Genomic DNA, 24,343 nt, shown 5'->3' on the forward strand with positions numbered 1-24,343 from the left:
TCACCCAGCAATCCAATCCACAGAAATGCCCTGAGGTCTGTTGAGATTGCTAATGGTTTTCTGTACCACTGCCAGTTGATCTTCGTTGGCTGGGAACCGAGCCCTTTTGATGGCACTGTGGGCAATGTCCACCCAGTACAGAGCATCTGAGGATGAAACCACAGATCAAACCACAGATAAATGGTTAAGCCGCCACTTACGAACGCCATAATCTAACAATGAAAATGAGATTTATTACAGAAGGGTACAGGGTCCAATCAAGAAATGTCAAAGAAGCATGTGACTATACCATTTGCCCAATATCAGTCATTGTTGCAGAACATGCAAGCATTTGGACTGCAGCTGTATGTCGTCGTGTATTAGAAGTAGAGAGTGACAGTATGGCACAGAAAGCCATGAACTTTGTAGCGGATAAATGAAATCTACATTTATGAATTAGAATATTTGGAGTTTGATTAGATTTCACCTTTCATGAGTTTGGAGGTAAAATATTGCTCCATACAAAAATTGCTAGAAGCCCAGCGTTAGGGTCTGCGCTACTGTTGGGTAACGGAATCTCCAAGTGTATGTGATGCAGCACATGAACGAGTGTTGTCATTTAACCCAAACTTTCTCAAGTCGGCGAAATTACCAATTTTGGCGTGCTGGATTAGTGTCCTTGCTGGCTGGGCCATCTGGCAGTTCTTTCTTTTTAACAGTTTACCAAAGACCGGTACAATAACTAACAACATGGATAATACAGACAAGACAAAAACGAACAGACATGCCACATGATTTGTGAGGTGTGAGTGGTACCTATGGTACATTTACAAGTCTATTCATTTCTCTTTGGACTGGTTTCCTTCATTTCCAACCTGTCACTAGAGCCAATGTAAACAGCAACCAACGAAAACATGACTGCGCTGCCCCTGTGCCCAGAGCACTGTTCTGCTTGCATGCATGGCCAGGCGGTGGTGGCGGCCTGGGTAAGGCTGCACTGAGCAGAGGCATGGTGTCGCGTTTAGTGACTGATTTCACTCTTCAAATGTTACCGTATAGGCCGCCCGGAGTATAAGCCGCTGGGACATTTTTCTTTGTTGGAATCAATGTGTAAGCCGTGACTTGTACTCCGAAAACTATTGTATATCAAAAATATGTATTTGTTGTAAAAAAAAACCCCAAAACACCAACGAGTGGAACTCGGAAGCGAGTGGGGGTGGGGGATTCGTTAGAAACCCCCGAACCCCTTAGCCTACAGATCTAAAGCTGTGGAGAAAAGTAATTACTGCGATGTGACTTGCCCAAGAACACAAAATGATTCCAACCAACCTTGGCCCACATTGTAATCAATGTCCTGAATCAGGCCCTGCTCGTACGCAATGGCAGTGTACTTCTTGGTATTGTTGTTGTACCTACGTATGTCACTGCCGTCACCAAAAACAAATGTCGGTTGGTCACCTGTACAAATAACAGAAAAATACTTTTCCTTTATTTTTAAGTTTTGTCCTACCTACATCAAAAACTGACAGTATAGATTTCAATTTTAAAAAGTCACAGAGTTCACATCTTAAGTCATCAATAGCTTATCAAGCTTATAATGATTATTTATACAACTGAAAACATTTACAGTACCAATTTCTAATAAGAAAGACAACCACTGTGAACATGTTGCATCCTGCTCCACAGAAATATACTCCAATATTCTCAAGTGAAACAGGAATTTAAAATCTCTGCTAAAATCAGCTATGAAGGTTTCATACAGTTAAATGCATCCAGCGGTGAAAATAGAGGATATTAAGCTTAAATTTCCTGGCATTTTGACTAGCACTTGGATATGTTAAAAATCTATGATAGTGCAGTCATCCAGAGGCAAATTCAGTGTAAAGTACAATGCCGCTTTCACAAAAATATTGGGGTTCACACAGAATGTACAGCTATTTTCAGTCTTTGATTTACCCATTCCTGGCTCCAGCATGCTTAAAACGTGTGGCCTGCCTCACGAATGTGTCTGCTTGAGGATGTTTGGCAAGTTTCTAACTCATATGCCCCAAAAAAGTGTTGAAAAAATAAATGACATCAACATTCTTGTGTTTTGTTCAATGTAAATTCTTATCCCTCCACATTTGACCTTTCAGGTAGTTCTAACTGGAAGTCAGATTGCATAGTGAAATCAAGTTTTCCCCTTACTGATAGCTTAAAATTTGCATGCAACTCGCAGTTTGGTTACACTACTTTCTGCTGCTACACTGGAACTTGGATAGGCTGAGAACCATTCCACAGCACTGGAACCACATTATATGTTCCAGTCGGCAACTTGAAAAAATGCCAGCTGGGGCAAGCTGTGTTGAAAACAACCGCAGCTAGAAATTTAAAAAGTATTTAAAAAAAAAAGTTACATCACAATTCGCAGATGATCTTGTTTTGTTAAGCAATTGTTTAATGTATGTTAAAAGTGTATGGAAAATTCAGGAGCCAAAGGGAGTGATGGGTATACCCAACTGTAAGACAGCATTCGGAATAGTGGTTTGTACTGTATTTAAACAAATTTTCAAAAAAAATCTAAATTGAGTGTTGGGTTTAGGTTCTTGGTTTCCAACCTGCCATACTGAAATGTCGCTGTGTTCCAAACAAAGACATAAGGCACGTTTTGAGGATTTTCATAAACGTTAAATTACACAACTAGGCTTCGAAGGCACTATTCATATTACAGTCCGCTTGGAAATATGTTTGTAACAGTGTTTAATGCTGGCGTCATCTATTTTCACCATCTAAATCTTGCATTTATAAACCATTTACAATGCCAATTTTGCTTTTAAATTCTCCAGCCTATTGCATTCTGCCACTCTGGTATTGTGCGGTGAGTGCCACTCGTGGGCAGAAATGGACTTGATGCCTTCCAGCTGCATTTTGTATTGGGGAAGTGCTTAAGTTGGTCATCCCAGGCCTCACGATGCAGCCTGCATTGTCAAAGATCCCGGGAATGGGAGGATATATCCCCCAACTCTTTGACAGGGTGGGAGGATTACCAATATATGTATTCCTCCAACTGTACTAGTCACTGACTATGCCCACCTTAGCCTGCTCCACCGTACTTCGCACTTGCTGCTGTCACAATCTCACCGAGGATGAGGGCTGTGCTGAGCTTTCAGAAATCATCCCCCCACATTTGACAAAAAATCTCTGCCCATGGCAACCTGCAATCATTTTTCTGTAGGCTGGGAGGAACTGGCACACTCACCATCGGCCTTACAGTCCATTCCCCGTGTACCCTTGTCAAAGTACCCCGGAGCACATTGGCACTGGTAGCTTCCTTTGCTGTTGTTACATAGTTGAGGGCATGGGTTGCTCTGACATTCATTAATATCTGCACGAATGAGAAAAGACAGCTGAACATAAGGTGCCAGAAATGCTACTTGCCCATTCAAGCCTCACCCGCTTGCGGCCGGGGTTGCCAGTACTGGACACGTATTCTTTACACGCGTAAAAAATTAAAAATTCATCATTTCAATTAATGGACGTTTACACCCACATGAATTACTGTCTGGTGGCCACTCTAGTCTAACAGAAAAAATCTACTGACGCCCGAGTATTTCAGCTAGGCCTGCAGCCTTGTAAAAAGAGCCCAGATTGTGTGGTGTTATGTAACTTTCTTTTGTTCACGAACCTAGCGCAGTGCACTGCTAACATCTTTTCAATAGGGGCCAGATTAGCGTGCAGCAGTGCTGTGTGGCTCATTGCTGCGGTGGTGGAGCGCTTTTGTCCCCGGTGGTAATCCGCTCGCACTAAATGCCCCAAACCGTGGTATACTGTTTCAAAACACGGCTGGATTATCTCCACTACTGGTCTTTTGTTCCGAGTACGTTCTTTTGTTACAAGGCCCAGTTCCCTTTTGTCCGATTTTGGAGACCCCGGCCATACGTACAAGCACACGGTGCCCGAAACCAGAGTCCCCGGTGGCAAGTGGATAACCCCTTCGCAACGGGATTCTTCAGACTGCGACTGCTAGGCTGTGGTATGCCCAGTATGCAAAGCTCTGTCCAGCAGCAGGCCCCATTGAAACAGCAGCTGCACGGTGAATAGACTGTATGTGTGGTATGCACTAATTCTCACACAAAGCTTCGGCAGTAGCAGTCATCCGTAGCAAAGGTATTAATGCGCATAAACTCGATGCTCGGTCTCTTCCAGCCCCTGTAATTTTGGCCTGAAGCCCTGCCTGCTGCAAGACCTGAGAACCGTTGTACGTACCTACACAGGTGAGATGGTCGGGTCCTAATTCCAAGCCCTCAAAGCAGCTGCAGATGTGACCCCAATCAGTGTCTGTGCAGTTCCCCTCACAAGTTGATTCTGCGCATGGACCATCATCTGCAAACGTTGATATAACAGTGTTGTAACCATCATGTCACAATTTTTCCTGCGAATCTGAAGTCTTTTAACTGGATCAAGTCTCAAGTTAACAAGAGGATTAAAATCCATACAGAGGAAAACTGACCAAGAGCTTACATGACCATCTACAAAGAAAGTGTGTGAAGTTGGATCTGAGTCCATCAGCTCAACAACAATGTTCAGTGAAAAGGCACAGAAAATATGGGAGCCGAGGGGAATGTTGATTGCCGTCGGTATTTGCAGTACTTTGCAGTGTTCCGACTACTGTCACTGGCGCACACGTGTATGTGTCTCTGATGCTGCTTTTTCGTAGTGAGATGCCCTTTACTCTTTAGTAAATGCTTCTTCTGTACTTCCCGGGTGAAGAAAGAATAAAAAAAAACTCCAACAGGCAGAAAGAGTGCTACCTACTTTTCCCACTAAGACTGTGTTCGATTTTGGCTTTCCATTTTTCCCACCTCCCCTTTCCAAGCCATATGCACTTACTGCATCCTCTTTCGTCAGCCGAGTCCCCGCAATCATTGTATGCATCGCAGATGTAATTCCCCGGGATGCATGCACCGCTAGGACACTTGTATTGGCCGGGCAGGCACTCCACAGGGGCCTGGCAGAGGTCGTGGTTATTCTCGTCGCTGGCATCCCCACAATCGTCCACCTCATCACAAGTCTTCCACTGGGGGATGCAACGGCCATTGTAGCACCGGTAACGGGTGCTGGTGTCGCACTCTCGTGTGGCTGTGGGAGTGGGAAGGAGGGGTTGGCAGGTGGTGGGGAGCGGGTGGGGAAGAAAGCAAAGAGCAAACAGAATCAAACTCAACATTAACTCTCCAGGTGCTGTGTGAATTACATATAGGATCTTGCAGCATTTTGGCATAGTTAAAGAATTATTAAAGTGCAAAGCACCTTCAGGAGAGAGGCTCAACTTACACATGAATGGTTTTACAAATAAACCTTTTGCTATCAGTGATATTTACTGGCCATTAAATTTTTTTTCCTTGTCAATGCATACACATATGTTCAGCAACTCAATATTGTGTAGCCTACCATTGGAAGTAGAAACCTAAATTGGCAGCTGCTAATCAATACCTCCTACGCACAACTAATCTTGCTTTGGGACATGTGCAAGTGACTATTTCATAATCAGGGATTTGCTCTATTTCTACTGAATCAAGCAAGGTGGAATAAATTGAAAGAGCAAGTAAGAATCAAGAATTTACAATGCATTTTTATGTTAAGTACGATGAGAAATATATCGGGAAGGTGCTCAAGAATGGTGTATTAGGAGTTGTGCATGACCATGTAAATTGCTGACTTGTTATCGCATGGGCGCTGACTCCGGATCCCTGATGATATGGATTCGCTGACAGAGCCTATCAAACACCTTTGCTGCGAATGACTGTTGGATGCCATGTAAAAAAATTCGGCTATTCAAGACATTTTAATTAATAGTCAGATGGAAGGCCAACTTGGCACAAGAGCTTCTCCGTAACACCTGGTTCAAATGATGCTAACACTTTACAGATGGAGTTACATTTAAATTCAGAAATTTTCTTATTGTGGTACAGAACGGCAGCCCCGTAACAAAAAACATTTTAAAAGGTGGCCAAAAATTATTTTGCACACTTTCTTTAAATCCTATTTTATGCTCTTTTATAATTTTTTCTGGAAGAAGAAGGGAAGGGGTAGTGTTCATTTGAAAAACATTATGAGAAAAATGAGACAATTTTTGTAATTTAACAAGCACTTATGACAACGTAAAATGTTAGTAAACTACATAAGTGACCTCTAAAACGTTAAAGTGGAAAAAGCATCTCAGAAGTGTCAAGAATGTTGGCAGCCCTTACCGCAGATGCTCAGAAGTTCGTCGCTCCCGTCACCACAGTCATTGTCCCCATCACAAACCCAGTCTGTCCTGATGCACAAGGTGTTGTTGCAGGTGAACTCGGAGGCAAAGCAGTAGAGACCACCAGGAAGCCGAGTCGCTGAAGGAAAAACAAATCATGAGTTTTTACCTTGAACCATTTAAAACCAGGGTGTTGGTTGGATATAAACAGGATACACTTGACTCTTTTTTTTTGGTCCTTGAAACAGGTCACAGTATTTTTCCGACAGATATGGGCTTTGCAAATTGGAATAACATTTAATGTCTTATTCTGAATGTGATGCAGAACTTGAAGCCGCCCAAGTCTGGAATGTCTAGTTTTATAGTGTTTAACACTTGTATTCATGAATTAGCACTTTTTTTCTGCACCCGGCATTAAACAATCAACAAAAACTTTCTCATTTTATTCAACTTGTTTTCACCCTGGTGTCAAACCACACACAAGACTTGTTAAGAATTGGAACCAAAAAGTGATTTGATTGCTAAAAAAGAAGATGGGAAAATTGTGCCCTTATCTGGACCTTTTCAAGGAAAAAGTCTCATTTAGGGCTAGATGTAAAAGGGAATGCATGCATGTTTAATTACGAATTTATATTCTGAGCACAATCTAACCTGTGAAGCAACCTACGCTTAAATGAGAGCCAGGCATATGTAACAGGCCAAGATTGAAGCTAATTTTGTAGTCATTTCTATAACCCTAACCCCCCAAGGGTTGCTGGCCCTAACCTTCCCCGTTCACACAAAGTTAAAAACCCATATGGAACTTTCTGCACAGAGGCTGTTGGACTTTGTTTTTCTGAGGTATGCCAAAGCCAGCTGTTATGGGCCTACCAGACCTATCCCCACAAAATTAAACACTTTACTACCGTTTAATTCTGTGTGGTTGGGGAAGGTTAGGGTTAAAACATCAGTTTAAGGAATCTAATTTCATGACACCTTCATGAAACAACTTCTTGTGCCAACCACCCAGAATATCATGAAAAAGCCATCTCCATTAAAGTGAGCAGCTGAGTGCCAACTTACGGCAGTTGATTTCATCAGAGTAGTCCAAGCAATCCCGGTCCCCGTCGCACAAGTAGTTCTCATTGATGCAGTGCCCACTGGTGCACTTGACATAGCCCTCAAGACACTGGTGATTGATGCAAGCCAGCTCGTCGCTCATGTCACCGCAGTCGTCGTCGTGGTCGCAGACCCAGCGAGTCGGAATGCACTGCTGCGTGGCACAGCGAAACTCTGACTCGCTGCAGCTCCGGAAGGGGCAGTCGGCTGACTCGTCCGACCCGTCATCACAGTCCAATTCAAAGTCACAGTGCCAGCGCTGCGGGATACACTGGTGGTTGCTGCAGCGGAACTGGCCCGGGTCACACGTACGTTCCTCACAGTTCTCCTCATCACTGTTGTCCCGACAGTTGTCGTAGCCATTGCAGATGGCCCAGGATGGGATGCAACGGTAGTTGGTGCGACATGATTCCCAACCAGAGGGGCATGTGACTTGCTCTACGCAAGAGAAAAATATGTAATGTTGAACCAGGAGACAACAGAGAACGAAACACTCTTTCAAATTTGTTGTCCACAGGCAAGTTGGAGTGACGATTTGAGCAAACTATAGTTCAACCATCACTGCCTGAACAATGGATGGTTGGACTATCTACATGTAGTCAACCCATTTGAGAGCCTTCAGGTCCTTGGGGCTTAGTTACATTGCCTGCTGTCGACAGCTGATGGATATATTAGGCTTGAGGGGAATCATTCAAACAAGATATTTGTACAAACTTTTTTTACAAACTAAAGCAACTAGGGTTGTTCGAGAGTGACTGTAATGCATTGTGTGGATCGTTTACCGTTTCTTCATTTTTAACTCTTCAGTAGTTGTTAAAATTTAATTTCATTGTAATCTGTTCCAATCAAGTTTGAATATTCTCTGTTGTTTTTCTGTTCTGGATCTGATCTGATAAGCTAGCATCCTGGAAGTGATTTGTATTAACAGTGTGGCTGCTTACGACACTCTCTGTGGGGCTCATCACTGTTGTCACCGCAGTCATTGTCAAAATCGCAGCGCCAGGCTTCAGGAATGCAGTAGCCGTTATCACACTGGAAGTAGCCTGGAGAGCAAGTCCGGCTCTCTGCAGAAAAAAAAGAGTAAAATGGGGACACCAAACCTCATTACTGCAATTACTCGCATGTACTGCATGTAAGTTAAAGTCTAGAACTTTCCAAATTTTTTGCACTGGTAAATACTGACCAACTTCTCTGCACATTTCGCTACTTGAGTACTGGTAGATTTGACCGATTTGTTAGATTTTGACTGGTTTGGATTTCCGCAAAAATGTTGAAACATGTTACAGGAGACAGGAAGGATGTGTTAGTGTGGAAAATGTGACATCATAGCAATGTGTGACATTCTGCCAGCTTGCACGGTGGATTAATTTTCTGTTCTGGTTAAAGGGTACAAGTGGGAAAGTGCAGTAGACCGACATGAAGGAATGTTGCGGTAAATTTCCACTTAGCTATAGAAGAAAAGGTCCCATGGGAACACAGCTTTAGTTCGAACGTATCACTCAGTCCAGTATCCCAATGAAAATGGACGCTGGGAGAAAGATATTTGGGTGAAAGAGCGTGCCTGGTGCTTTACACTGTGTGAGAACTTTTTAAGGCCGCCAACTCCAAAGTGGCTCTGATGACATGAAACTCCATTTTACTGAGCAGGCCACCTATTTAATCTTTTAATTTTGAAATCCATTTGAGGGCAACTTACGACACACTTCAGCGTTCTCATCCGAGCCATCTGGGCAGTTGTTTCTCTGATCACAGACTTGGTTGTGCAGGATGCAGTTGCCTGAGCTGCACCGGAACTCCCAGGCCTGACAGTGGGTCTGGTCGCACATGGGTTCATCCGACCCGTCCCCGCAGTCGTCCTCTCCGTTGCACAGCTGGAACCCAGCCACGCACTGCAGGTTGTCACACTGGAAGTAACCCAGATCGCAGTGCCGGACAGGACAGGAAGGCAGCTCATCTGAGCCATCGGGGCAGTCGGCCTCCGTGTCGCACTTCCAGCTGAGTGGGATGCAACCACTGTTGTCAGCACAGCGGTACTCCAGCACTGAGCAGTTGGCCAAGCAGTTCTGCCCATCGGTCGACAAGATGAAGTTGTCCGGGCAGGTGCAGGTGTACCCTCCTTCAGGGGCCAAGAGACAAAGATGAGAGCACCCGCCATTGTTTGATCCGCATGGGTTGACAAGACCTAGGTGATACAAAACAGAATGACGTTTGAAACTTGGTAACAGGTGTGAAATCCTTTTGTGTAGCACTGTGAACTGCTCCAATTACCTTACTCAATGTTAGAAATACAAATATTTGGTACAACCTTCACCAAAGTTACTCAGAAAGCACCGTGTATTCAGTACACTGGTGTTAACAAAGATTGTATAGCGCCGCTACACAGCGCCAGATGGATAATTTGACCTAAAAGGTGTTATCACCACGGGCACCATTCAAGTGTAAACGTTATTGTATACGCACAGGCATAGTGTGTGCTGCTCCTACACCTGTGCATTATCATGCACTGCGCCGGAGCAGTCCAACCCAAATGGCGTCCATGCGATAACAATGCTTTACACCCATTCACGGTGAAGTTCCACATCTTGCGCCACTGTGCCACGCTATAAGATCTTTGATTAACAATGAGCAGCTACTGCATCACCAACTGTCGTAACCTGTCAGCAATGACATAGACAGCAATGACATGTCACTTTCTGATACGCCCTAACTTTTTATACTTCAATCTGTGGCGCAAGTGATGGTATATTCACATTGACATCACTTGGTCAAAAGTCCATCAAGAGTTACTGGTTTCATTTTGCAGTACAAACTGCTACAGTAGACTGGAACTGCCCAGAAGTCCCATGGGAAAGGTGTGGATAGAGCCCATAGACGATGTTATTTAATTTCAACATCAAGTAGGATGAGGACAAGGTTCAGCTTTAGAGGTGGGAGAAAAATGCCAGGTGCATATTCCTTAGAAAACTCACAAAAGTTTGGAAGGAACTGAAAATCAGATCCATATGTCTGCCAGGATGGCATTTGAACCTGGGTCACAGAGTTGGAAGGTGGGAAAAGTACCACTAGGTCTCACAACTGGTCCCTCCTCTTTGAAAATCATTCCCCTGGCAGTGTTGGCAGCAGCAGAAATGCTGAAATTGGTCCTGTTGCCGGGTGAACAGGGTAAACAGTAACACCATCCCAAGAAGCAGTACTGCTGGATAAGGTTACTTTATAAACAGCCATAATTATCATGAGACTCACTCTGATCCTGGCGGAGTGGATGGAGGACGTGAATGTCAAATGGTCGGTGTAGCACCTCTCTCATCATGGTCCTATTGGCCCCCGTGGACTTGTTGGCCCGGAAGATGGCTCCATGGTCCCAGTCCGTCCAGTAGATGTATTCCTCAAAAACCGACACAGCATATGGGTGCGCCAGCTCCTCACCGGGGAGCTTGTGAACATAGGAGCCGTCCATATTGGAGAAGCTAAAAAATGGAAAAAGGTTTGAGAGGACAATCCAGTCTGGATTGTGGAGACTTTGTAGGTCCCCCAATGTTACGATGGTCCCAAAGCGGTGACAAAAGAGCTCAGAGTAGCCCACACAGCACTGCCTGCCATTCCTGCAGTCCATAAATGAACACATGATGCTATGACATAGAACACTTGGAAATTTCCCAAACTCACCCGATGTAGTTGAGATGGGCATCAGCCCAGTACAGCTTGTCACAAGCATAGCATACTGTGAGGCCGTTGGGCCAGACCAGTCCTTCGTTGATGATTCTCGTTGGATTACTGCCGTCCATTCCCATTCTGCCAATGTAGGCCCTCAAACCCCAGTCAGTCCAGTACAGGGACCTGAGGATTAGAAATAAATTTTTTTAATACCTTTGATCTATCTTGTTAGAGTGCTGTGGAACCTCGGTTCTGATATTTGACTGACGTGTGATGTTGTGAAGGTTCAAAACCCATAGCATCATGGTGCTTGTGTGCCACAGGCAGGACACCTTACTGGCGCATCTCTCTGTAAAGGAGTATAAATAGGTATCTTTGATGATAGAGAATAGATTGTACAGATCTCAGAAAATGGATCTAATGGCTTAATGTACAAGGGGAAATAATTGTAAGGTGGTCTTACAATGCTTGGTATAAATGCCTACATTAGCACTTTGACACTACCTTCGCATATTCCAGTGGGGAGTTCTTTCATTCTCACTGTTCTATGATGCGACAGCATGACTTACCCATTGCGGGGATCTACGGAAATGGCACGTGGATGTACCATGTCCTGAAAGACAAGTGTCTTCCTGAGTGTGCCGTCCAGCTCTGACACTTCCAGGACGTCACGAGCAGAATCCAGCCAATAGAGTTTCCTGTTGGTTACGAGAAAGAATAATTGAACTAATACAAGACTCACACACCAGTTTGATACTCTGCACTGTGGATTCAAATCTGCATTCAAAACAATCACTTTACCACAAGGCAGATCTGACTTAAGCAGAATCCAAAACTGACTCCCATGAGTGGTTTGAAAATTTTACTGTGGCTGACCTTGTGTCACACATCCCACTGTCTTTCAAACACTTTGTTTATTTCACAATGAGCTGGCTTTCAAGGCTTTGCCACAAGAGCAATATTTCCTGTAAGACTCCAACAGACGAGTTAGGGTCCTACAGATCAACCTCCACACACCTGAGTTTACAAAGCCGATAGTATGGAATTCCATATCTGCCGTCGTGCGTCGCCCGTCGTTTTCTTTTTTTTTTTGTCATGATTGCGCAGTGGTATTTTTAACTTTGACCCTTGATCGTTTCACATGTACATGTCCTTGTTTGATCCATCCACCATGCCTGACTCTCATTTTAGCAATAGAACTAGAAGATGTACATGTATTCGTTTTTGCAGTTGCGCCAAACTCCAATTGAAAGAAGAAATAATATCCTGACATCGGTTAAATAATGTGTATATGAAATAATACCAACAAAATAGACTTTTGTTAGGGTAGACTGTTTTTCGCGATAACTTAGTTACTCTAGACGTAACTTTACTCGTTAACAGCCTGACTTTAGGTCTATAGCCTATGTGATATTTCTGTCTGTCTCTGCACGATATCCCACAGAACGGAATGTAAATAATAAATTATTTACAATGTTTGATTCCTTAATAGTTTCATAAGAGACGAACTGATTCAACATTATTTTGAGGGCGGGTATACCTATGATGAAATCTGCTGTATACTCCAAATTAGACATGACTTTTATTTGCAGGTTGGCTCACAGAAGTCTTTTAAACAGTAACGTTACTTGTTAGCCCCATAAATAATGCTGATGTGCTGGACAACCTGTTCTCATTGGTCTATCCACCATGGCATACACACCCACAAAAACCAACACGTCATATTTTCTGAAACTTAAATCAAGTGGTAATTGCCCCCTAACAATACATTTAATAAACAGTTTGTTATCCACAGCACGTCTAGTATTTCTGGATTTCAAGGTGAAATTGAGAGGACAAAATGGAATACCTGTATCGGTTGGTAGATTTCTTTCTGGAATTTGATGAAAACAAGTCGGCACATTTTTACAGTATGCAAATTTAAATAACACTGTGGATAAGTTGGCCGGAACATTTTTGCTGAAAATGTTTTTCCCAAAAAAACACTTGGTTGAATTCTCAGAGAGGTGAAATTTTCAAGGGGCAGGGGTAGTCTAGCATTATTGGCATCAATTATGGGACTAGTATATGCTTTGCAGGTGGGATTTGTACTTGCCTTATTCGGAAAAGATCCTTAGAAGTGAATGGAATCATCACATTGTCATTTGTTAAACCCCGGCTTTTGCAGGTCCTATGCAACCCATTTGACGGACGACGCACGACAGAAAATGGCATGTTTGGAACTGGTAAATGGCAGAATTGGGGTACAACAAAAAGCAAAATGCGACGGACGACGTGCGACGGCAGATATGGAATTCCATACGATAGGACTCACCAAAATGCATTGTCTGCTACTGCAAATAAACATTAGCACAATGTGATTTTCCAACTACAGAAAAAAAACATCCCTGAAAGTTAAATTGTCTGGCATGAACTGCTTAAATGGAGTTGACAATGCCCTGCAGATTCCATCATGGCTGCCTCTCTGAGGTAAAGGCCAGTCACTGATGACATGTACCTGCCAACCCAGTCCACTGCTAGCCCTTGTCCACTTCCCAAGGCATATGGTACGATCACCTCTGCCTCAGTGCTGTTGAAGAACATGCGGTAGATCTTATCGGTGCCCGTGTCGAGGTAGTACAGCCGGTTCTCCTTCAGGTCATAGTCCAGAGCAATGGCGTTGAACAGACCGTCCTTGATTAGGTCATACTGCTGGCCATCCACGCTCATCTTGCGAATGTAGTACCGGTTGCTGAAGATCAGGGAAGCATCCCCACCTTTGTAGGCACACAATAAAGACAACATTTCAGTGCCTTGAAATCTCATGTTAAATATTACATGGGCTCATATCAACCTTGCAGGTAACAACTGGCAAAAAGATGTATTTTGGCATTTTCTTGCCCTTGTGTAACACACATTTTTTACGTTTTTACATGCTCTTTTTACCTTCCTTTCCTATAATTCTGGTTATCTCTACATTTGAATGGCAGGTGCCTGAGGCTGAAACACTGGGTCACAAGCCTGGAAGGACTGAAGCTCACTTCCTTCGATTGGGACATAACACCATGATGCAACTTGAGCCTGACCAACCTTGGGTGTGCTTGCACGTTCTCCCATCCCTCTCCTCATCGTAACCTTCAGCGCACTTGCAGAAGTAAGATCCACGGGTGTTCTCGCACAACTGGCTGCAAACCCCTGGAATCTCGTTGCACTCATTGTTATCTGAAGCACAAAATAAACTGTTTTTTTTTCAAAATCCTCATCAAACAAGCTGTTGAAACAGCATTCTTGAAATCTTGCTGATGTTGCCATTCCCAAGTGGTTTTAGGATGTTTTAGATTCACAAGTAAAACAGGAGTCTGTTTGGGTCGTAACTTCAATAGTAGTGTTTTTCTTTGTTGAGAGGTAATCTTTGAGCAAAATCAGCAAATTCTTAACTAGTACAGAAATCTCCCTGGAGTGCAAAGTGGTTGAAACGATATCACAGTAGTACACTGTAGAACAGTCCATTGACAAGAAATAACACAACCTCTTAAACAGTTTTTAAGAATATGTACTTTGAAAAGTCACACTTTAATTTGAAGAATGTCCTCTTATTTTCTGAGGCATCGATAAGAAATGGCAGTCAGGTTGGAGGAGTGGCTCTTTCCTCACCTTTCACCTCTGCCGCCTGGGTTCGACCCCTGACTCGGTCCACATCTGGACAATGCTTTCATTCCCTACCTGATTCTGTGGGATTTTAATTACCCCAAATATTCCTCTGGGATTTTCCTCCCACCTCTAAAACTGTATCTGCTTCTCACTGTCTCCTCTCTGCAGGCTTCTTCATCAGACTTAAGACCTATAGTGCCTAGGGCACTTTTTAGGAATCCTTAGTTTCACTGCTGGAAATACTTAATGATAAAAATAGTAAGAAATCTCCTTGAGGTCCATTTAATTCCTCAGAGCAATCCCTCGTGAAGATGGGCAAACAACTTGACTGTAACAGGATTTTTAACCTTTAACTTCAATCACAATGAACCAGTGCTATACTAACTGGGCAACAAAGCCCCCTGTTCCTTTCATTTTTGCTCTTGACTTGAGAGTGAATGCCGACTACCACTGACAATAACAAATTGGACAGATTTTAATGATCCACTTTGTTGTGCAAATCCTTCCGCAAATATTGAATCCACATGACCAAATCGTTCCTACTTCACACATAATATTCTGTTCCCAAACTCATTGATATTCCAACCCCACTTCTTTTTGTCCGACATCAACAACTGTCTTTAAATCGGAATGACAGTTTGCAACAGCCACACATTCTGGCATTTTATAATTGACTGCACTACGTGAAATTAGAGACCAGATGATTCAGAATGAAACTCACTCTAACTTTGTCTTGTAACAGTTTGGAAAGAACTACTCTCAGTGGACACTAAAGTGCAATTTCAATCTATTTGAGTAAGTCAATCTCACACAAATTGGTTTTAAACTTAGTTTCAGTTGGTGGTAATGAACTGTCACTCCAATAGGCTCTGTTCTTTTTACATCACAACGGTGTTTTTCCTACAAATGGCTGCTAAAACTATGGCTGGATACTGCATTACAAAAGGAAAAGAATAACGTTCAAAGTATCCCACACAGCTTGCAAAACACCAGATATCAAGACACATATTACTGAATACCACATGAATATACAATCCTCTTTAATTTAATAAGACGAACATTTTGAGCCAGACTTTGGCCTAACTCACAAAATTGTTGGCAAAATGAGGGGGGGGAGATCTCTAGAATGAATTTTTACTGTTATGAATTTAAAGAGAGGTGTGTTGAAAACAATCACGAGTGAAATGACAAGACAGCCAAGTAGCAAGACCTATGAAATGACAACAGAATACCTTCGTCACTGTACTAACTTTAGACAGGAAGTCTCGCAATTGTGATTGTGACAGCTGTGCTGATGAAGTCCTGACTGTACTACTAAGCGTGATCGCTCAAGTCAAGGTTTCTCACCTCGGCATGTCTTGCCGTTAGCTTCCAGTGTGTAGCCGGCCTGGCAGGAGCAGAAGTAGCCAGTGCGTGTGTCATTGCAGTAATGTTCGCACTGGTTGGCTTCCAAATTATCACACTCATTGATATCTGCAGGGTTAAACAAGGGTCAGTAGCAGGTTATGTATCTGTTTCGTATTTTCATCTTTGGAATTTCAGGTTGCCCTACAAACGATCAGAGAAAGAGAGATGGTACATTTGGTAGTGAGTGATTCCTCAAAATGCGGTATGTTCACATGGACACCAGGCATCCAGTGCAAATGGTGCCCGAGTGTTGCCCTTGCCTCTCTCTGTGTGTCAACTGTGAGGGGGTTGGTGTTTTGTGAGCTTAAAGGCTTGGAATGGAGTGGCCAAGAGAGGACTTGCCAATGTAATGATCACAATGATGGCATGCTAGTTCATAAATGGAAACAATGCTTCAATCTTCTGGTTATCATTAACTAACTGGCTTAAAATGCTTGGACTTTATATTGCATTTGCATGGAGGGGAGCTTTTTTCCCCTTAACCACTTGCTGCTGGGTGTAATTTGAAGTTGCATGATGTAAAACTGGGTGATTTTAAAGATTTTCCATTTTCAAAGTCCTTCAAAAAATCATAGCTTCATTTACTGGTCATTTACAACCACAAGAATAACTTCCTGGTGGCTACTCTAATTTGACAGACAACATCTATTGACCCCTGAGTACTTCAGCCAGGCCTGCCGCCTTTGTGCGGTGTTACGTAATTTTCTTTTGTTCCCGAAACTGGCATAGTGCGCTACTGGCATCTTTTCAACAGGGGCCAGATTATCGTGCAGCAGTATTGTATCGCTCATCACTGGAGCGCTTTTGTCCCTGGTGGTAATCCGCTCAAGCTGAATGCCACAACAGTGGTATAATCTCTCAAAACAATGACGGATTTCTTCCACTGTTGACAACTAAAAAATGTTGGCAATTCCCAGGAGCTCGGTCTTTTGTTCCAAGTATGGTCTTTTATTACAAGGCCCAGCTCTTTTGTCAGATTTCAGGCTCCCCGACTGTGCGTATAAAGAAAACATACTTAAAACAGGGCTCCCCGGCAGCATATGCTTAATATTTACCACAGTGCATTTCATCGGACATGTCCGTGCAGTCATTTGTCTTGTCGCACACAAGACTATCGAGGATGCAGTTGCCATTCAAACATTCGAAATATCCATCCTCGCACGGGGGTGGTGTAGCTGTTGGGGAAGAGGACAAAGCACATGTTGATTGTGGTGTTAAAATGGAGCATCAAAGCAACCAACTAAAGCAGAAACGACCAAATGATTGAAAAAAACGATGTCACTTTTATCACAAACTAATGTAACATGTAACAGTCATTTGGGTCTCACAAACTGACATATGGTTCTGTGCTTGCCTTGTAAACAGTGACAAGTCATACAATAATTGTGGTTTTCACAAACTGACATGCTTGCATGTAACCGATATACCTTTTGGGGAAAAAATCTTTAATGAATGGCTTGACATGAATTTACCACATCCATAATACCTGTTTACAAAGCAAATGCAATGCTCAGTCAGGTATGGTTCCTGAAAACCAAAACTATGCGATTCTGGATTTTATTGTCCACACATTCTGGTATAATGATATTCATGGTTAGTACACAGTAATGCTGAAAAAGTTATGATTTCACTGTTTTGTGATGTCCTCTAATTCGACACATTAAACCCAAATACATCCTTGATCAAGAACAATTTGGGAAAGAAACAAGTCCGACCCTTCTTACTCCCATCACACAAACTGCAATGTAAAAATTGAATGGGTGCACTGGAATAACATATGGGATGGACAAACCACTGAGAAGCTCAAATTGAATCTGCAAACTGGCACTAAATTGGTGCTTGGTTGAGGAAACTTACCACAGTTCTGTTCGTCGGAGTAATCTCGACAGTCATTGTCGGTGTCGCATTGCCAGGAGGCTGGGATGCATCGACCGTTCCTGCACGTAAACTCAGAGGAACTGCACGTTCTGTAGTCTGCAACCAAAATAAAACAAAAAAATTACCCACAATGCCATCGGGGTTACTGTGCACAGTGCCCTCGCTTGATTAGGTACTTCTTATTACATTATTCTGTACTGAAGATAAAACTACACTAAAATGGGGCAGGGGGTAGTTCATAGCCATGTCCATAATCTGAAAACGGGTGGTTGCTGGAAGCACAAAAAAGCCCCAAAAAGCCCCCTCCCCCCAAAAACCCTGAAACCCAGGAAAAATGTTTGAGCTTACCACAATGGCCGCCCTCGTCACTTTGATCACCGCAATCATTGTCATGATCACAGAACCAGGACTGTGGAATGCACAGTCCATTGTCACAGGCGAATTGGTCAACATCACAAGTGGTTCTTGCTGAGAACAGAGGAAGCAGAAGACATCCTGATGGTTCTTGTGTTGGGGAAAACCTTAATGCTAAACATGCCATGCTCACAACTAGTGGTCCAAATATTCAGGGTGTGCATGAGAGCCATTAGTCCGGTGCTTTTGTTCCACAGCCCTGAATACACATTAGTAGACCATTGTGCTATTCCAGTAACAAAAGCAGTTACCAAAAAGATGGCTGTCAGGTACAACCTCTATTGCTATGTTGGGCAGCCACAAGATTCTAACAGCAATGGTGCTTCAAATGAGGTGAAGTGCAAAATGTAGAAACATAGGGACCTTTTCTATTTGGGCAATTTAACTTTGTTTAAATGACTAAGAGTATTTAAAAAAATTGGATTCACAGTCATCTTTCTAAGTGTCTTTATGCTCATCACCTTCTTGCAACACAAAAATAAAAGTTGAGAAAAACTGCCAATGACTAAAGCAGAAAAATGTGTCTGGTTAGATTACGAAAACACCCCTTAGCTTGGGCAAAATTAAGGTTATAGAGAAAATTTTCCCATGTGTAACGTGTCAAAATAAAAAAATATGTAAACTGCACACACGCTGAGGGATAAATAAGCCACACGTGAGAATGAGGCTTGTGTTGATGATGAAGATGAGAGACTTGAATTCAATGCTGTCATTCTTACAAAAAGATTTGTGCAAATGTACATATATATTTGTAAAGTACACGTAGTATACTTAATAGATATATGTACATGGTGAATTGGCTTCTGAGCACATTTTAATGGGCTCTGGGTGCAATAAGCGAGATACCTTTGTACCCCAACCTATGGATTGACAGAAAACAAGGTACTGCCATAGATGAGGGGCAGACAAGACATAAACAGGTCAATAACGGTGCAATGCCGCCACTTACTGCAGTTGTCTTCATCGTCTGCATGCTCACAGTCACTCAGTCCATCACACAGCCACTGCATGGGGATGCAGCGGTTGCGATTGGGCCGGTTCTGTCGGCAGGTGTAGAAGTCTTCGGAGCACTGGTGTTCATCTGCAAAGCAATTAGAGCTGTGGCAATTATTCCAATATTTGGATATTTGATCGATCGCAAGTAGTCCAATATGATATTCAATATCCAATACTGGAAGATGAGAACCAACAAAGTAAAATGGGAAAAACAAATTGATTATTTAGTTACAAAACTGCATTCTGGAACCACATTCTGAGGTGTTATGAGTGAATTTAAAGGAGCTGAACAAATTATGCCCACCCACAAGGCCAAAGTTACATTTCCCTGAAGTTTTTTCTTTTGTGTAATAATGTGTATATTATGTTTCTGCTTTTTGTGGGAATTTAGTACTTCCAAATATCGGAAATATTCCATGGAATGGAAAATTGATTATTTAAACATTCCATTATTCAAACTCACTAAACCTCATATGTAACATCATTCAGATAGGAAATGACCAGCATTTGGACTGCTTGGTGATTCCCTATCTGAATGGTATTGCATTTTGAATAAGTGAATATTCAGCTATTGAGGACTTGCAGAAAATATTTTGGGGCAAAAAACATCGCTTTTTTAAAAAGGCAGATAAGTCAACTGATGCTTTACCTACTGACTAAAGACAATCATGTGTACAGTATCTACAAAATTTTTCTTGTAACAACCAATACATCTAGAAGAAGTATAAATAATTTCTATAATATTATTTGTGGTTCGTGATTTGTGTCAACAGGTAAACTGCTTTATCAATTTATGATTTTGAAGAAAGTTGCAAGATACAAATTATAAAAGGATAGCTTGTTTTGGGCAAAGGAGATTAACACTTACTTTGCTCCCAAAGCTAAGGAGATCACTTGGAATGTTCTATTCGAATAGAAACAAGTAGAAAAGAAATCCAAACCCAACCCTCTCTCCTAAGATAAGACTCCTGAAAAGCTTCGGAAGCAAAATCTTTCCAGGTCGAGTCAGCCTAACGCCACAATGAGAATCATTCACAAGAGACAACTGGTGCATAAAAGCACAGTAGAACATTCAAGCACTCAATTTACTTAGGCTCTAGGAGGACACTGAAACCTTACCCATCTCTTAGCAAGCATGTTTAAGGGGCCTTTCCAATGACAAGCTTTCAGCGTGTGTCGTTGTCATTATGCCCAAGTCATGGAGAGTGAGTGTCCATTTACATGTACGTGAGGGAAATGCAGTAAACGGATGTACATACAGAAAAGACATATACATGTATATGGAAAGACGCAGTTACAAAATTTTAATTTCCATAAAACCGTTGCTTTCAATGAAAGCCAACTGTCAGCTTCATTTGAACCCTCTTCCACTGTCCCCTCCCCTTTCCACACCAACCCAACCTAGCCCTACCCCCAACCCCTCTCCATTCATACCGCAGTTGTGGCGTTCATCTTCGTCCGACCCATCTCCACAGTCATTGTCTGAGTCGCAGATCCAAGTACTGTGGATGCAGTTCTTATTGTCACAGGTAAAATAGTTGGCTGCACAAGTGAAATCCGCAGAGTCTGTTGGAACAAAAGGTTTCTGAATTCAAAGAGAGGAGACTGCTTGACAGGGGGCAGAGACAGAGTAAGTCCTGAAATACAGGGCAGTTGGCACTGTGCCCGAGTAATAGATAAGGACCGTAAGACCCATCATTATGTTGAATACATCTATACAATGGCTGAGGATCAAAATTAATATCAAAGACTATTTAGCCTATGCATGCATTCAAATGTACACAGTTTATAAGCAGGTGTAAATGTGAAGTCTTGTGACTATTTTTGCAAAGCTTGTAGGGCCTAGGAAGTACTGGCGCCTCGGGGCCTACAAACTGGGTTCTGTATATGGGACATGCGTGCTGCATAATTCTGCCTTCCACTCGGGATGGCTACTAGTACTTACTACAATAAGCTCCCTCATCAGAGCCATCCAGACAGTCTAAATCACCATCGCACAGCCACAGGCCCGAGATGCACTGGCCTGAGTCACACCTATGACCATTTTCCGTGCAGTCTTGTTGCTCTGTCAGTATCAACAATAATTGATATTTGCATTTCACATTATACTGTCTTGGACCATCAATGTGTAAACATCCCAAACTTCAGGGTTTTTCAAGGCATTTGCTGTTGATTACATCACACAAGCAGCATAAAGCCAGGGTTTGGCAAAACAGAAAATGGGTGGACATCCAAACGGATCTACTTAAGTGAACATTTAAAGTGTTTCAAGCCCGTTCTTAACCACTTGCCGCCAGGGAGCCCTGTTTTGGGCAGGTATTCTTTATATACATAGCTGGGGTCTGTGAAATTGGACAAAGGGAACTGGGCCTTGTAACAAAAGCCCTTATTCGTAACAAAAGACCAGGCTGCTGGGAATTACCAACATTTTTCACTGTCAATAGTGGAGAAAATCCAGAATTTTTTGAAACAGTTTACCATTGTTTGGGGCATTCAGTACAAGCGGATTACCACCAGAGACAAAAGTGTTCCACTATCGAAGCGATGAGCCACACAGTACCCCTGCGTGCTAATCTGGCCACTATTGAAGTCAGCAGCACACTGTGCCAGTTTCGAAAACAAAAGAAAGTTGCGTAACACTGCGCAATCTGGCCTCTTTTTAACAAGGTGGCAGGCCTGGCTGAAATACTCCAGCATTAATATATGTGTCTGTCAGATTAGAGTAGAAACCAGACAATCCTTCGTGTGGGTGTAAGTGTTAATGTGAAGAGAGGAGATTTATGACAATTTTCAACCATGATGCATGATAGAGGGATGCACTCAAATCATTTTTCAATGGTTCCTTGCCATGTTGAAGAAACAGTTGCTGAGTACCAGCTGCAAGGGTTCTATAAATGAAATCCCAGCTCCATCTTTTTTTGTTTGCACACATGAAGAGATCTTAACTTACGGCAATAGAGCGGGTTTTCATCAGAATTATCTAAGCAGTCGTTATCCCCGTCACAGCGCCAGTATGGATGAATACATATGTGGTTACTGGGGCAACTTACAAAGCCAGGCCTGCAGGTGACCTCAGCTGAAAAAAAGAAAGAAAATGGGGGATGGGGTTAATCACACTCTTCTGATATTGTTTAATACATGAGGAATTGGCAGTTTTAATGAATGAACTGCCACCAATTTCACCCTTGTGCACACAATACAACAATTAATTTTGGAAAACATGACTTAATTGTGGCCAATTTGTGACTTGTTGGTTCCTTATTGTTGTTTACTGCATGTGTAAAAAAGTGTGATGTCATTATGTATCAGGTCCATTGGATGGCACAAAACACAAAAAACTGACCGGCTAACATTCGTCAAACATCTGTGTATTGCAATTGGCCTCCACTTTAATAACAAACAGGCACAAGAGTGGGTACAAGAAAATAAAGAGCAAAGCCAGCAATATGAACAACAAATTTGGTGGGAGACACTGAACAGGGTAACCTCATGCATACTTACGGCAGTTTCGTTCATCCGTGTGATTGCCATCCTGACAGTCGTCATACTCGTCGCACAGATAGCTCAGCGGGATGCAGCGGGCGTTGGGGCAAGTGTACTCGTCAACCCCACATGTCGGGTGGGCTGCAGAGACAACAAACGGTCCAGGAAAAGTGACCGAAAAAAAAAGCAATGAGAACCACTCACACTACATATAGGTACCCCACCAAGGGGATACAAAAAAGGGCAATTATAAGGCTGTCTACACTGAATAAGGACTGAGTTTAAGAATAGCCAGTCTGTGTTCTTGGGGCCTGATTTTCAGAAACATGCACATGTAATGAATTCGGACATGACTGTTTTCCACAGGAAACCTGCAACCTTGCACAGCAGAGAATTATTTGTTTCTGTATCTGTACAGTTAGTGGTTTTCCTTTTGCATGAGGGCTTAGACATGTGGATACTAAACTTGTCTTTCATCATTTGCATGCCTGCACTGACGTATTTAAATTCTCCGTCCCTTGCCATTTCACACGTACATGTACTTGGAGCACCTTGCCTAGTGACTTGGCTAATAATCTGATATGCGCCCCTCTTCATCAGTTTTTGAGTGAGCTGAAGGACCACTTTGCTGGCGAGGCTCTTTTTAAACCCACTGCCATATTTATATCTCAGTAATGATTATTTTTATTTATTGTTGCGCTCTTTCTTGCCTTGCCTTTCTATTCGGGTCTTGGGAGACATACGCCTTTTGGCAACAGTTTGTTTTTAAACGTTTATGTTCTCCTGGGCAGCCCGCTGTGTCTTGTGATTGTGTTGTTGTATGTTTAATTGCCCAAATAATTATTATTATTAGCTCTTCATTCTTACTGTTAACCCCTTCACTCTGGGAGTCATCAACAGCCGCGGCTTTGTCTGATGATTAGTGCATACCACACATACATTCTATTTATCATGCATCTGCGGTTTCAATGAGGCCTGCTGCTGGACAGGGCTTTGCATACTGGGCATACCACAGCCCGGCAGTCGCAGTCAAAAGAATCCTGGTGTTAAGGGGTTAAGATGAGTGATTTGAAATCTAATTTAATGATGTTGTTGGGGGTCTGTGCCATGGAAACTTGACTTCACTGGCAATGGAAAGGTTTCTCGGGCAACATTTCAGCTTTACCACATCAGTGCTCTTTTTCTCTGAAGACAATGCACCTTAATTGTGAGCTGTGGCAGAATCGTGACTTACGGCAGGCATTTTCATCCGAGTTATCTCTGCAATCGTTGTCAAAGTCGCAACGGAAGGAAGATGGGACACAGCGTCCATTATTGCACTGGAATTCTGATGACTCACAAGTATGATCAACTGCCAACCAAAGTGAAAATAGAAATTGTAAGTGAAGCAGTTTCACAGTTCAGCTTCCTTTAGCGCTTCCTTCTACAAATTTATACTATAACTTTAAAGTGTGACCTAATGCATTCTTCGAATTGCTTCACTGGCATGTGTATGTAAACACTGCACTAAATCACTACCCTGCCAAAGAAAACGGCTTTGTCGGAATCTTGTGTCCGGAGCTGTGGCTAGATCTTCAC

General features: G+C 42.7%; 1 protein-coding gene across 3 annotated transcripts in view; it reads right to left on the bottom strand.

The window, feature by feature from the left end:
- LOC110986664 (low-density lipoprotein receptor-related protein 2-like) overlaps positions 1–24,343 on the bottom strand; it is a 161,176-nt gene that overhangs the window by 10,974 nt on the left and 125,859 nt on the right. For all 3 annotated transcript variants that reach the window (XM_022248721.2, XM_022248720.2, XM_087135162.1), the window contains 24 exons: positions 24,000–24,116; positions 22,784–22,906; positions 22,233–22,358; positions 21,228–21,347; positions 20,717–20,848; positions 19,236–19,367; positions 18,221–18,340; positions 17,852–17,968; positions 17,050–17,169; positions 15,935–16,060; positions 14,027–14,158; positions 13,455–13,713; positions 11,527–11,655; positions 10,970–11,140; positions 10,547–10,770; positions 9,000–9,485; positions 8,245–8,367; positions 7,268–7,741; positions 6,207–6,344; positions 4,849–5,097; positions 4,225–4,341; positions 3,218–3,343; positions 1,309–1,437; positions 5–146 (listed from right to left, as the gene is read on the bottom strand). In XM_022248721.2, the coding sequence (XP_022104413.2) occupies positions 5–146; positions 1,309–1,437; positions 3,218–3,343; positions 4,225–4,341; positions 4,849–5,097; positions 6,207–6,344; positions 7,268–7,741; positions 8,245–8,367; positions 9,000–9,485; positions 10,547–10,770; positions 10,970–11,140; positions 11,527–11,655; positions 13,455–13,713; positions 14,027–14,158; positions 15,935–16,060; positions 17,050–17,169; positions 17,852–17,968; positions 18,221–18,340; positions 19,236–19,367; positions 20,717–20,848; positions 21,228–21,347; positions 22,233–22,358; positions 22,784–22,906; positions 24,000–24,116 (4,132 nt within the window). The remainder of the gene's footprint in view (positions 1–4; positions 147–1,308; positions 1,438–3,217; positions 3,344–4,224; positions 4,342–4,848; positions 5,098–6,206; positions 6,345–7,267; positions 7,742–8,244; positions 8,368–8,999; positions 9,486–10,546; positions 10,771–10,969; positions 11,141–11,526; positions 11,656–13,454; positions 13,714–14,026; positions 14,159–15,934; positions 16,061–17,049; positions 17,170–17,851; positions 17,969–18,220; positions 18,341–19,235; positions 19,368–20,716; positions 20,849–21,227; positions 21,348–22,232; positions 22,359–22,783; positions 22,907–23,999; positions 24,117–24,343) is intronic.

This window comes from Acanthaster planci, linkage group LG03, assembly GCF_054643075.1.
Source record: "Acanthaster planci isolate LZ-2023a linkage group LG03, COTS_SCS, whole genome shotgun sequence".
NCBI classification, from domain to species: domain Eukaryota; kingdom Metazoa; phylum Echinodermata; class Asteroidea; order Valvatida; family Acanthasteridae; genus Acanthaster; species Acanthaster planci.